The sequence below is a fragment of the Nymphalis io genome, chromosome Z (genome assembly GCF_905147045.1).
Source record: "Nymphalis io chromosome Z, ilAglIoxx1.1, whole genome shotgun sequence".
In the NCBI taxonomy this organism is placed as follows: Eukaryota; Metazoa; Arthropoda; class Insecta; order Lepidoptera; family Nymphalidae; genus Nymphalis; species Nymphalis io.
Window position 1 is genome coordinate 2,416,440 of NC_065918.1, and position 14,198 is coordinate 2,430,637.

At 31.0% G+C, this 14,198-nt stretch overlaps 1 protein-coding gene across 12 annotated transcripts in view; it reads right to left on the reverse strand.

Annotated features, from left to right (window-relative positions):
* Window positions 1-14,198, reverse strand: part of LOC126780316 (coiled-coil domain-containing protein AGAP005037) — a 209,533-nt gene that overhangs the window by 95,112 nt on the left and 100,223 nt on the right. For 11 of the 12 annotated variants that reach the window (XR_007670476.1, XM_050504686.1, XM_050504687.1 and 8 more), the window contains exon 3: window positions 4,081-4,113. Coding sequence is in view for 11 of the 12 variants with exons in the window: in XM_050504686.1 (XP_050360643.1) it covers window positions 4,081-4,113 (33 nt within the window). In the remaining variant the exon portion in view is untranslated. Of the gene's footprint in view, window positions 1-4,080; window positions 4,114-7,160; window positions 7,410-14,198 lie in introns of those variants that run through there. The other variant, XM_050504692.1, reaches the window with a different exon arrangement.

Here is a 14,198-nt window from a genome sequence, read left to right on the forward strand (position 1 = left end):
CTACCATGAATGATTCATAATGAACGGGAAGCCTAACACTTTCAAGGACAGACACAATAGACATACTTGGAGAAGACTGCGTAATGTTAAGGAACACCGTAAAGTAATGATTTTATGTAACCAAGAGTGGGTGCTACCTTCCTGAAATTAGTCAAACGTGTCGCATCGAAAACCTTCCATACACTTTTTACTTTTTGAGAGGTTTAAAAAATAATAGTTTTTTTTATATTTCATTTAAGTAACTTAAATGTTTGTGAGATCTGGTTTATGATAATTAATGTATATTTATTATGTCAAACATCAACGTAGTTTTTTTATGTGTGTTGTGTGTGCGTCTCTATACATTCCATTTAGAAATGCAAAATACACAATGTCTTACTATCAATATCTCTGATTATTAAAAGAATAATCATCAATTTAAATTAAAAAAAAAACCTTATAATATTTAAAACCTTGGAAGAATTGCTATTTTATATAAGTACTATCCTTATGTTAATAATTACAGAACAAGGTGGTTTAATTAATTCCGAGGCTCTTGTGGCATAGTCAGAAATAGATGTACGTCATGAAACGCGTTTAATGACAATCTTGCACCGCTCTATAACCGATATATCTACATGCCGAATTTCAATATTCTGAGCTAATCAGAACTCAATAATATACTTCGATGAAAGTCACAAAGCCATCTTACGTTTACTTTATCTCAGGAAACTAAAAAAATTAATATTGATTGAAATAGTGTATCTAACGTTATAAAAATTTGTATTTGTGAATTTTATCCAAATGACTTCTAACTATAAAAACGTTTATGACCATATTTATAAGTTATAGAGTACTAGACACATTGGCCTTTCAATGCGATTGAGCTCGTTTTTTTGCATATACTTGCGTATTTTATGTCAAAGGTCTCATCCTCAATGGATGCAACCCTCAAAATAAACAACGACCGCGCAAACAAAGCGGCGGAAACAGCAGTTCCGAGTAACGTAATTATATCCGTTTTTTATTGATTTCGGGTTCTCTAGACTTCCCTAACAGACAGAATCAGGTACCCAGCATTCGCGTTTAAAGTATTAAACAACTAACCGATTATATATACTGCTCGATTTTGATTATTTTCATTGTATTATGTCTAACGACATATTACTTTGAGGTAGATATTAAAGCTGTTTTCATACTGCAAAAAAAATCTCGAGGCTATTTATAATCTTGGAGCCCGAGCATCCACTTAGGATGTTTATACTTACATTTGCATCATAATATGCTTACATCGATATTATGTATATACACAATGATTAATACTTTTTGATAGAATCAACGACAATTACAAAATAATAAACACGAGATGTATAAATACACTTACAAAATCAAGTTTCCAACTCCTCAAAGCCAATACAACCTTCCTGAGGCAAGATATTCGTACTTAAAATAATATTCCGTAAACTTCTAACTATACCCATTGATTAATTGAAATCTTTTATTAATTGAAAAAGCGTAAAATTCATATTCGTTGATTTCCATAACGGACATTTAATTTTGTATAGTTGACTATTTCGCTTGAGCTAAAATGTTATTTCTTGCCAGTCCATTTTTGTAGAATTTACGTTTCGACCCATTGGTAGCATTATATTAAACAAGCCAAGCACCCTTTGTTAGGTAATAGGGTCCCTATACCCTATGTTCTATGCTGTGCCTCTGACAACGTGCATGCAAGAAACAAAATATAACAACACATAATAAGCAAACAACGCGATCCACATTTACAATATTTATTATGAAGTAAGCATTGAATCCCATCACAATTTAAGGTTGCTTAAAATTGAATACTTGTAGATCACACTTGAGTATATAAAGAGTATTTCGATTTTTTGACTGCATGGAACAGAATTGAGCACACTTACGGAGGGTTCGCCCCCGTTACGATACGCACGGTTGACGCGATTAAATTTTCGAGGGTACTTTAATATTTCACTTTGGTACCGAACCATTAATGAATTAGTCATTCGAATCACTATTGATATGAACGTTAGAGCTACTAACGTTGCGTAAATGTTGAGTTTATATATGCGACGAATGAGTTTGCCGTTAAAAAATTATAAAAAAGTATGCTCTCCTCTATCTATCTTAGTTTATTATTAAGGTTTTCTTTTTTATCTAATCTTACAACTATGGTGCTGTCATGTGAAGTAAGGTTAAATATATACAAAACGCTCTACAGAACTTGAACCATGCCAGCTTTTTTCATTCATTTTTTTAGATTCGTGTAGCGTACAACAGCAATAAAGACACAAAGGACTGAAGTTGAAGCGTAAATTTTTACATTTCGGAGATTAACATATTGTCCGATATGTATATAGCTGTATATCATGAGCGTGAAAATTCCCCTTTGAAATGACAATAAACGGAAATAAACGTAATTATTCTCGATTGATGGACACATTTATGCACAATATATAAATGATAATTTCATTGGTCAGTTTTAGTATGTTCATTTGAACGTGAAATAACACGTTTGATTGTTTAGTATTCATAATACAAAATATCACAAATTATGTCAGAAAACCTCATTAGTAAAACATATTTATGTAACAACGCCACTCGTCTTGTATCATTAAAATTGAAGTATAAATGCAATACGTACAAGCTGGTCGAATGATTCACTTGAAGGGAAAATAGATTAAATTATACTTTCGAAGAACGACCTTTGAATCCGTTCTATTTTTAAAAATAATTATTACTTCACTGTTAGGTTCAGTAAGTAAGTAAATAGATAAGAGGTAATCATTTGATACTCAGGGCAAACGAACCTTGTGAAATGATGCATTCTTATGAATCAGAATCAGTTTGTATACTCCTGTACTACTGATGGTATTATTATTAATTCTATTAACTTTATTTATAATAATAATAATTATAATTTATTTATTTATTCAAGCAACAGAAGACTCATTTAGTAAATTACAAAAAGAAAACGGTTTTAAGCAAACAAAAATAAGAAAAGAAAACGATAGTACTGATTTTTTTATATAAAATAGATAGGCGGGCGAGCAAATGGGTCACCTGATGGTAAGTAGTCACCAAGTAATCACCAACGCTCATAGACATTGGCATTGTAAGAAATGTTAACCATCGCTTACATCACCAATGCGCCACCAACCTTGGCAACTAAAATGTTATGTTCTTTGTGCCCGTAATTACACTGGCTCACTCACCCTTCAAACCGGAACACAACAATACCAATTACTGCTGTTTTAAATGCATGCTGCTGATGGTGACCTTAATAATTATTATTATGGAAGTCAGCATGTTTAACGATGTTTCCTAAGAAGATGAATTTTTAGAGAGAAGGGAATGTGACATTTTTATTTTCCCTCGGGGATTATGTGGGAACAACGCTCGCATATTTTTTTGTAATATCAAAAGTACAAATAGCAATTTATATTTGTCTGCGAATAGGAATGATACGCTAAACGGTTCAGGTATGAGAAGTTTACGAATGACAGGTAGAACGAATCCATAAAAATGAGGAAAGCCTGAAAGCTATAAGCGCGTCCAATATCAAATTGAATGCTAGTGCAGATGTGCTTACTGGCCCATAACCTCGCTGTCGCTTTGTTGGTGAGCTGAAAATAAATTACTTTTATCGGGTCGAGTGCATGAAGTTAATGACTTGGGTATTCATTTGTGTGTTAAAGGCGCGTCGGTTTTTTCTAATCAAGAAAACGTTTGTGACAAAATTCATTTACCTTAAGGGAGAGAATAAAACATCAATCAAGAGAATCACGCAAAGTTGAAAACCTCAATCTTGGGTTGCCTAGCCGCATGTGAATTAAAAATCTATCAAACAAAGGTTGCTTCGAATTTCAATCTTTATGAATGTCTTAGACTTTAAGGTATGACGGTGGATAAATATGTAGCAGAAGTTTCCTTGCGATATTCCCTTCGTCGCAGAGTGCGAGATTAATTAGTAGTAGAAACTATTTATATATATATATATATATATATATATATATTTACAAGTACTATTTATGTATGTATAAAGATGAGGACTTATATAACTAGTGAATAATGTTTATTTACCGTCAATTCTCGGATCACCCGGCCAATCTTCTTCTGAAAAAAAAGGAAAAAATTATTGTATCATCTTTATATAATACACGAAAATACTATCTATATACCTCTGCTTAGTGTCTTTCTGAAACCATATTATGATAATAATCTATTTATTAGGTGACATTTTAAGATAAATACATACAATGTACTTAAATGGTATCATTACATTAATTTCATTTGAAGGTTTATTTTATAACCATTGATATAATATGTTATGCTTAGTCGAAAAACAATTTACTCGGCAACTTCACAAAAAATTTACTCAATTAGTATTATTTTACTTATTTCCATAGTAAAATATGTTCCATGGTATGTATTACGTTTTGAGGTGACGATACATATATTGAAAATGATAACATAACAGAAACAATGTAACACAATATGAAACGTTGAATAAATAAGACGAATAAATATAAAATTATATCGCCTCAGACTTCGCTCCACCAGTTTCATGCATCCTTCCTTTGAAAAGGTATTCTATTCTATAATATGATATCTATTGTCATTTTTAGCGAGATGAGGTTTAAATATAGAAAAAAGATATTTATTTACCAGACATTACAACATTACAATTATAGAATAATTCATTAAGAATATCCATTATATAAATAAAGATTTAAATGGACGATATATTAAAATTAACTTAATACTGATATTAAAAGGCATTAAAAAGTAAATATTGACGATTTTAATCGATATAATCTTTTTTCTTAACCGGTGATCATTATACGTTAAATTAATTATACAATTATGATTCATAATGGCTTAAAATAGTACCGAATGCATAAAGGTTAATTCGATATTTAAACGGTATTACGAGTAAAAACATATCCTTGTAAATATTGTAAATATTTCCGTCGGCTTTCGTCGTGTTTAGGCCTCGTATTTGTCCGACGGCTATTTATTATCATATGTAAGTAATGAACACTTTGGTAAAGGTCAACTTACTATTCTTAGTAAAAAAATTCTTTGTTTACTCATAATGCCTTGAACTGTCATTAAAAAACGTTAAAATACCGTATTTGACATGAAATAATAAATGAGTTTTTAGAGTTTATGTTTTTAAGCTATTCAGCTTACTTGTTATTTGTTTTTGTAAATGTATATTAATGTCATATAGGTATAGAATACCGTATTTATTATTTTATAGCATTTCATTTATTTTCTTTGGTTTTCTAAACTTGAATTATTATACTGCAATATTGTTGACGTCTAAGGAAATTAAATGCTAGGACTTGTAGACCAGACCAGAAGGAGTTCAGGTACAAAATCAGAGAGCTTTTATTTTTGAAAACTTCGATGAGTTTTTACTAGCTCGATCCAAGGATTGAACCCAGGATAAAATAGTCAGCCGTGAAAGATGAGATTTTAGGATATTACTTAACATCTTACTATATATACTCTCCGAACTAAACCTCTCTTAAGCACATATTGACTACAGCATCGAGTAAATATCTAACATCGATTATTCACACACTAAAGCAACGCAGCGCAAACTGCATTGGCTCCTATCTTACACTATTTATCTTCGTCGTAATAGTTAAATTCGGGATTTGACTTCAAAGTCCGGGGAGTTCCCGTAATTTTCTACAAGATGGTTTTCTGTACTTCAACTCAATATATATACATATATCTCAACCCTGCAGTAAAAAATATTATATTACATTTATGGAGCAAAATCGTTTGGGAGAAAAAATATCATAAATATCAAAGTACAGCCAACGTCGATGAAATTTTTCTCATGTTGTAAAAATGATCGTCATTAACGTGTCCGGAAGACATCATTATTCCGATGTTGGTTTTAAATTCATTTTAGAGCCATATACGTACTAAAACAAACGTTACAACATTCTGTACCGTGCCTGCGTAACGAGACTTTAACCGGTGACGATATATTAAATGTAAAACGACGTCGTGTTTGTACAAAAACCAGTTGATTGAAATTTCAAATTGTTATTATCGTTTTACATGGGTGATGGAAATCGCATGAATTTAAATTATAATGTTTACTTGGTGGAATTATATAATCACAGCGGTAATTTCCCTCTTTTGTAGGATATTTTTACGTTGTTTAGCGTTTTTTTTTTATAAAATAGGTTAGTAGTCATCATAGATATTGGCGCTGAGAGAAATATTAGCCGTTCCTAGCATCGACGTTAGGAAGAAGATATGATGTTCCTGGTCAGGTTCAAATAGTTTAACTGGCTCACACTCCCTCGAAACCGGTACAAAACAATAATAAAGTATTGCTGTTTGGCAGTAGAATATGTGATTTGGCAGTAGAATAGTGGATGGTACCTCTGGGTTACCTACCCAGAGGGGCTTGCACAAAGCTCTACCCCCCCGTGAAGGGAACGGTGATTAGTTAAGCAATACTTGCATTCAATTATCAAATCAATAATGACAGAAAGAGAAATCAGTGCTTAACGAAAATATCACTAAGCAACGTTTGTAAGTAAGGACATTAATATTTATTTTGATAACTACCTAAATCTTACAAAGATTACATTGTCGAAAATGATCTTATTATCTACACGTATATGATGTTTATGGAGTTTGATAGTTTTTCTTTAAATATAAAGATAGATATTATAAAAGAAAAAAACAATCGTTTGTGAAACGCTACTACAACTACTACTACGCTCTGACAAACATAGTCTCTATTAATTTGTTTTTCGCGTCCCCTTATAAAAAAGGGTTGAAACGCAACTGAGTGGTACCTCTAAACAGATTTTTGGGTAGAGAATATCGAAAAGTACTTTTATGCTTGGTTTAAATATAAAAATAAATGTATTATTTATATTACACAATTGTTACACAAATTCTAAACAAATTTATTTTGTTTGGTATTATCCGGTATATAACGATAGTACAGATGTATAATGCGTTGTCTTCTTTCGAATTACAAGTCATTGATGACATAAAAAGAAAAAGTAAGTATGGAGAAAAGTATTAGTATTATAGGTCGTTTGTAAGGCATTCATTACCCAATGACGATTACGTTATAGCAGATTGCGTATCTAAAAATATTCGTTAATTTTACTCACCATTGTCGCGCCCTTTCCGTTTTTTCTTTCCGCTCGTACTCGAAGACTTGCCGGACTTCTCCGACTTATCTTTGCTTTTCCACCGACTTAACATTTTCGTAGCAACGTCCACATGGAGTTTCACAAACTATCCATTTCGAACGAAAAAGTTTTATCTTTTTATAAAAACACCGAACGTTTTCATTGTATTAATCATACCACAAACACTCGGCTGATCTCGTTAATTTAAAGTATATTAATTAATAAAAACACTGTTGTATACTTTATTTCAATTTTATAAATGTTATATGCCTTTTCACATAAACAACGTACTAGGAGATATGTAATTATTTAATATATTCAATTGTTTGGATAAAGAAGCTGTGAAAAGAGAAATATACAATTACATTACATCACTGTATTGACAAAGTCGTCGAGGTGAATTGTAAAAGTGTTCATAATATGGTAATACCCTTATGGATTTTCTTGGAGTCTTAATAATACGATAAGCCGACGATATAGGATTCATGGCGTATGTTCACATAAATATTTTGAATAACTTATAAGAATAGAAAATATCGAACATTTAAACCGTGAAAAAGAAAACAAGGTTTGCGCTCTATATCGGATTTCAAATTGATACGGAAGTTTTGACGATAAGACGGGGATTTTGCGAGGAGAATGCATATAACATATAATATAACATATAAATATTTATTTATGGTTTTTCGTCAATTCGATTGAAAATAACTTTCAATTAATACGCCTTTTTATCTTTGTTATATTAATGGACGTAGTTTAGTCAGACTTTGTTTTCGAAAGCTTTGTTAGTTTATGTAGGTTATAGAGTATCTGTCTTGTATTTCTTTCGATCAATCACTTGTTTTTAATTCACTTTACATGTTAGTGTGCATTGAACAAATCTTGCATTTGATCTTTGAACAATTTCCGCCTAAGCCGTTGAGCCGAATAACCTTGCATGTGATGGCTATATTCATTATACACAAAATACGCTGATTGCAATACATTTATGTATTTCAAATTACATTCAATTTAGTTTATTAATTAAATAAAAATGTGTTTTAAAGAGGTTTATTTTTAACTTAATCACTTATTAGTTCTTATGTTTACGTCCCGTGGCTGGGTAGGTAAGCCCTGCGTTATACATAAATAGATAAAACATTCTAACCGACAATATTAACCGAAGCGTAACAATGCGTTTTATCTTATCCCGAGAGAAAAATCCTGAAAATTAATAATGATGCTTATAATTATTTACTAATATGCCTAAAATAGCAGTAAGCTAATATGTAAGCTAACTTTAATGTTAAGTAAGAGAATCTAATACATAGTTAAATTCGATTTTGGTAAAATGAGACTTGAACGATATCCTGAAATACTCTATTTTTTTTTATTTGTTTCGAAGATTAGCACAGAGAAAGCTAAACAGACAAATGAAAACTCTGGTTGTTTTAAATTAAAAGACAGCTTAAAATCAATGCGTCGTATAGTAAGAAGCCTTTTGATATTTTTTGTTAATATTTTTCGGACATCGCTAGTGAAGAGCCACTTAGTTATGAACACGAACAAGGGTAACGTGATCTCACCCCTCTATCGATTTTTTCCCTTTGTCTAGTTAACCCATGAATGAACTTCAAAGATTTTTAAGCTTACTGTTTGTATACAAAATTGTTTTATTAATATTGTGAATAGATCGTTAAGCCAAATTAACTTGTAAAGAGAATTATGGCTTTTCAAAGAAAATTATGTTTCGTAATTTTTTCGATGTATTTTTTCCTTATTTATTATATTTAGTCGAGATGTTGCTGAAATGTCGAGTATTTTGTGTTATAAGAACGTAATTATTATAATATTATAAGTAGATAATTTTTGTTTGTTGGCTGTATTTGAATTCATAAAAAAAAATCCTAGTTTTGATTAATATGTATGTTTCTCGAATTGGATTCAGTTTCTGGACCTATGAATCTTCAAACGAATTTTTAAACTAACCGTACCAACACTTACTTTGCTTGCATTATTAGCAGATTGAAGTGAATGTGGGCTGGTTACTAATGTCAAACAACCGATGGCCGTTGGAGAAGACGCTTACGAAACTCTCTAGACAATTTAATAAATTGGCTGAAGGGTCTGACTAATAATAATCTAAAGAAGGACCCGATTGGAACTCAAAAATCTGTTTTTGAGTTGCAATCTGGTAGTCTGCTACCAGGAGCTTTATAGCACCTTAAGAGAGATATCCATCAATGGATCACGATTGGCTGAATAAAAATGATGATCAATCAGAGACAGCATGCAGAGAGTTTTATGAAAATTCTGTTTATTAATTCACCCCACTTTGGACGAATAATTAATTAACAGATATTTCTATAAACGAATGAAAAAAGCCGAGGGGTGTGCAGTGCTTGTACTCGAAATGTTATATTAGCACAATACGGGCGGATAAATCAAACATCGCTTGATATCGACTTATTGCATTTTTTTATTATGCTTAAAAAAATATCTCGTTTCAATTTTTGCCTTAACGAAGTTGGGAAGGGTAGGTAGTAATAAAATAAAAATATTAATATGTCATTTCGGCTAAATATGATCCTCTGTATCATTATAACAACAACGGTATTAGATGTCACCAAGATTCTGATAGAGTTGAATTTGAACAAAGCCTGTAAGCCTTATTGACACCGAGTCAGATAGTGTCGGATTACAAATCAATTATTATATCTTGTAACAGCCAAGTTAGTATACGTTATTATATCAAGCAAGTTAATATGTCTGTGATTATTGTATTTTAACTCTGATTTGTTAATTGATGTAGTTCGAATATGAAGCCAGTCCAAATTGTGCTTTAGTTAACTGACCACATGTTATATACAGATTTGAGTTATGGACAGGCCCAAAGGCAATCCAAATTTCGGCGTTCTTGTGTGTAATACTAATAATTATTTAGAACAGATGATTGAAACGATAAAATATCATAAAATGTTTATGAAAACTAAGACGTTGTTAGTAGTTTCTATAAAAAATAACTTACCTCATCGGAAATCAAACAAACAATGTTTTTTTTTAATCACGTGGAAAATATAAAATTTAAAACGTATTGGCTCACAAAAAGAGTTCGTGTATTGTGTAGATATATAACTAGATCTTTGAGTGGTATTACGTGGTATCAACCCCGATTTAAAACGAACGCTCTCTTCAATGCTATCTTATTTTTATAATGTAGAGATTCACTAAGGATTGTCCACTTTGATCGACGATTCCTTTGTCATGATTTGTATTGTAGTTTGATTTGGTGTGAAATTTCCTGATATGACGCAATGCAATGCACAAATAAATTTATACGGTCGAGAATAAATATTAACTTTTTAAAATTAATTGAATCAAAATGTTGAGTTTCATCAATATAAGTTTTAATTAACAAATATTGGGTAATTATAATTTTTTATCACATCGTACTTGCAGCTGTGCATTGTTAAGTTTAATCTTCCACGTAGGTATTCCAATAAAATCACCTAATCTTTTCATAGGAAATGTAAATATTTAAATATCAGCAATGCTATATAAACACAAATTTTAATTTTTATATTGTACATGCACGTATTTATTTAAGCACAAAAGCTTTAGTAATAAAAACATTTTCAATTTGGAATATTCAACATGTATTTGTGTTTTCGATCATTGTAATTTGTGTATCTTAGAGGCAAGCTGAATAGGCAACCGAATATTTTAAGTAACAATGCTGTATCTTAGACCGCATCGGGTGTGAACATAGTCGCGCGTACCTGTTCACCAGTTATACAAAGGCAGGTCACTGATTCGTAAACTGATAAAGTTGACGTCAGTTTGCTAATGGATTTCATGTTGTGGACTATTCACGATATCAATAATTAAATAATATCAAATAAATATAACCAGTTGTATTGGACTTGCTTGTTTATGCCATATTATCGCAATAAAAAATTATAATTAAAAGAATTATTTAAAATTGATTGTTCATACGAATGGAACAAATAAGAAAAATAGTAATACTCTCTAAAATTGGTAAATTAAGCCCCTATTAAATTTGGTCGATTGATATTGTGTCATGGATTACGAACATTTTTTTTTTAATTATGAAGATATTATGGAAAAGTATTAGGAGATAGTAATAATTTTAGTGGCTGCCAATACTAAGATAAAAATATATTAATTTCCACCGAGTTTCGCGGAAACCTACGGATCTATTTACTTTTATACCAGGGTAAGGTAAATCTCTGATCCCGTATTAAGCCCTTAAGCCCCGTTACGTGATCTAACCATAGTTTCACCCCCTTATTGATAAAATAAAATAAACCTATATTTTCTAACCTAGCGTAAGAAAATACAATTTTTTATTATGATTTATAGTTATTATACGTGTGTTAGTGTACATATCAATACAAGTATAGTTATAGTTAGTTTGTACATATTTCTCTGAATGAGCTCAGCAGCGCCACGCTTCGGCTTTTAAGCGGAAACTAGATCTGAAAAGGGTTCGTTTCAGTGCAAGGGTGCAAGTTGCATTCGAGTGACGCCCGCGAAGCCTGCTAGGTGGCAGTAAGCGTGTCCAGTAGTTTACGAATACAGCAACTCTCGGCGCTGCATTCAGGTTTCCAAAGGACTTGCGCCAATCAATACAGAGTATCCTTGAAATTGAGCTAAAAATAAAATCTTCCCGGAGGTGCTTGATGATAGCGTTAACGTCATAAAATATTTATAATCTTAAGTGAAGCGGGATTTTTACGACTGTTTTGTGAAAGGACCATATGTTGTAACAGTGCAATCATTGGAAAATGTTATGTGTAGCTTTTAAACGACTTATATTGTTTTATTTTTTTCAAGTGCTTGTGTTGTGCTAATAGCATACCGATTAGTAAAATATATAGATGTGTTCTATAATAATTTTCTTCTTATAATCATAAAAGCAACGTGTATCCAATTGAAAATTTGCAGAATATATTTGGGTGTGTCTAGTAAAATTTTCACAAGAATGGAAATGCAGAAAATCAATACAGACATCCCAGCATCATATTAAATAGGTGAATATTAAAAAATAATCTACTCTCTAAAATCATTTTCAACTACAAACAAACGCAATTTATTGTAGAAATGATAAGTAAAACAAGTATGTTGTACTAGTAGCAAGCAGCAACAAGTAAAATCAATCATTACATTATTTCGGCTGTCGCGCATTTTGTTTCTGCTTAGAATCCATCAATATCAAATGCATCCGAAACTAGTTTTAAGCTTAGAGCTTGAATTTAGTGAATACTAACGTAACATTATCCGGTTATAGAAATATCTAAGCTATAATTTCCAATTTTATGAGCCACCATTTTAAGTAATAGGAACTCAAGTGATCATAGTTATTGTAAATAAAATAGTTTAACATTAGTTATAGCCTGAGAATGTCCCACTGCTGGGTTATGGCCTCCTCTCCTCTCCTTTTTGAAGAGAAGGTTTGGAACTTATTCCATAACGCTGCTTCAATGCTGGTTGGTGGAATTTCAGTAAAATTAGACACATGCAGGTTTCCTCACGATGTTTTCCTTCATCCTCAAGCACGAGATGAATTATAATCACAAATTAAGCACATGAAACTGAATTTTTATGTGCTTAATTTGGGTTTGAACCTACGATCATCGGTTAACATTTCACGCGTTCTTACCGCTGGGCCATCTCGGCTTTAGTTTAGTTTAATTTAAACAATAATTCAGTACTTATTTAATAACTGTCAGTTTGTGGTTATCGGTAGTGTCTGTGTTTAGTCAGCCATGACCATGTTTCATTGAATGGCTTATTTACATTTATTTTAATTGTTCTTGCTAAAGCATTTCTTTTTAAAACGAAATAAAAATATTATGTTATTATAATTTTATAAAATTAATAATATATAAATTAAATAAGTACTTCCAATCGTTTCAGGTAGAACGAGATCATCCCATCATTAAACCCATGTAAGTAGATTCATGAAGAAATTTTAATATATTTTTTTTTTGAATAAATAAAACAATTTATTAAGGAAATCAATTTCTATTACTAATATTTGTTTTTTTATCAATATTTTCAGGTGGCGAGGGCTCGTCAGTGACTAGCAGCGGGAACGAACACCGAGTAGTACTAACATTAAAATAAAACGTATATTAACACTAATCGACGTTCTACAATATAAAATGCATCCAATATCATATGGATTGCACTTGTTCGCTGTAAAAGCATCGCAATTAGGAAAGCGAGAGTTTTGCACTCTTAATAGTTGCTCTATGTAATGTCTTCACTAATTTCTTTTTCTTTTTTTCAAATCATCAAATGTTACATAATTAACACATATATAAGAATTTGATATGCCTAATGCTCACAATTGATTTCGCTTATGTCAAGAATATATACAGTTTTAAAAATCGCAATTACTTCTCAAATATACATAATAAATATTTCTCGCGAAATTTGATTAGATGAAGATAAATAAAATTCTATGTTATAGTATAGTATAAAACAAAAGCATATTAATATATTCATATGAATACAACCTTAATTTTTAAATCGTCTCAACTGAAAAAATACATTTAATGTAAGCAAAGCTCAAAATTCAAGAATTTAACAATATTAAAACTAAATAAAACCTTCGCAAATTGCTATTAACTCGAAAATATATTAATTGAAAAAAAGGATCTTATTTCTAAACGACATAAGTAACAATTGTAAATTCGCAAAATTGAATCATGATTTAATGACATTTGGTGATTTCGTCGATCAATGTGTGATGAATTAGTGATGTTTGTATGTATGTAGCTTACTATATGTTGCCTATTGCGATATCACTCTGCTTTATATTGAATTGTTAACAAAATCTGTGTTTATGTGTGTGTGTCTATCTTTTATGTATTGTATCAATACTCTATACTTTGAATACGCATAAGAATATAATGTATCTTGATGTTAGAACTAATTCTAAAGCTTTTAAGTGACTTGATGTAGTAGTATCCCTTGTGTAGTTAAATTGTAGCCTTCTTGCTTGTGATT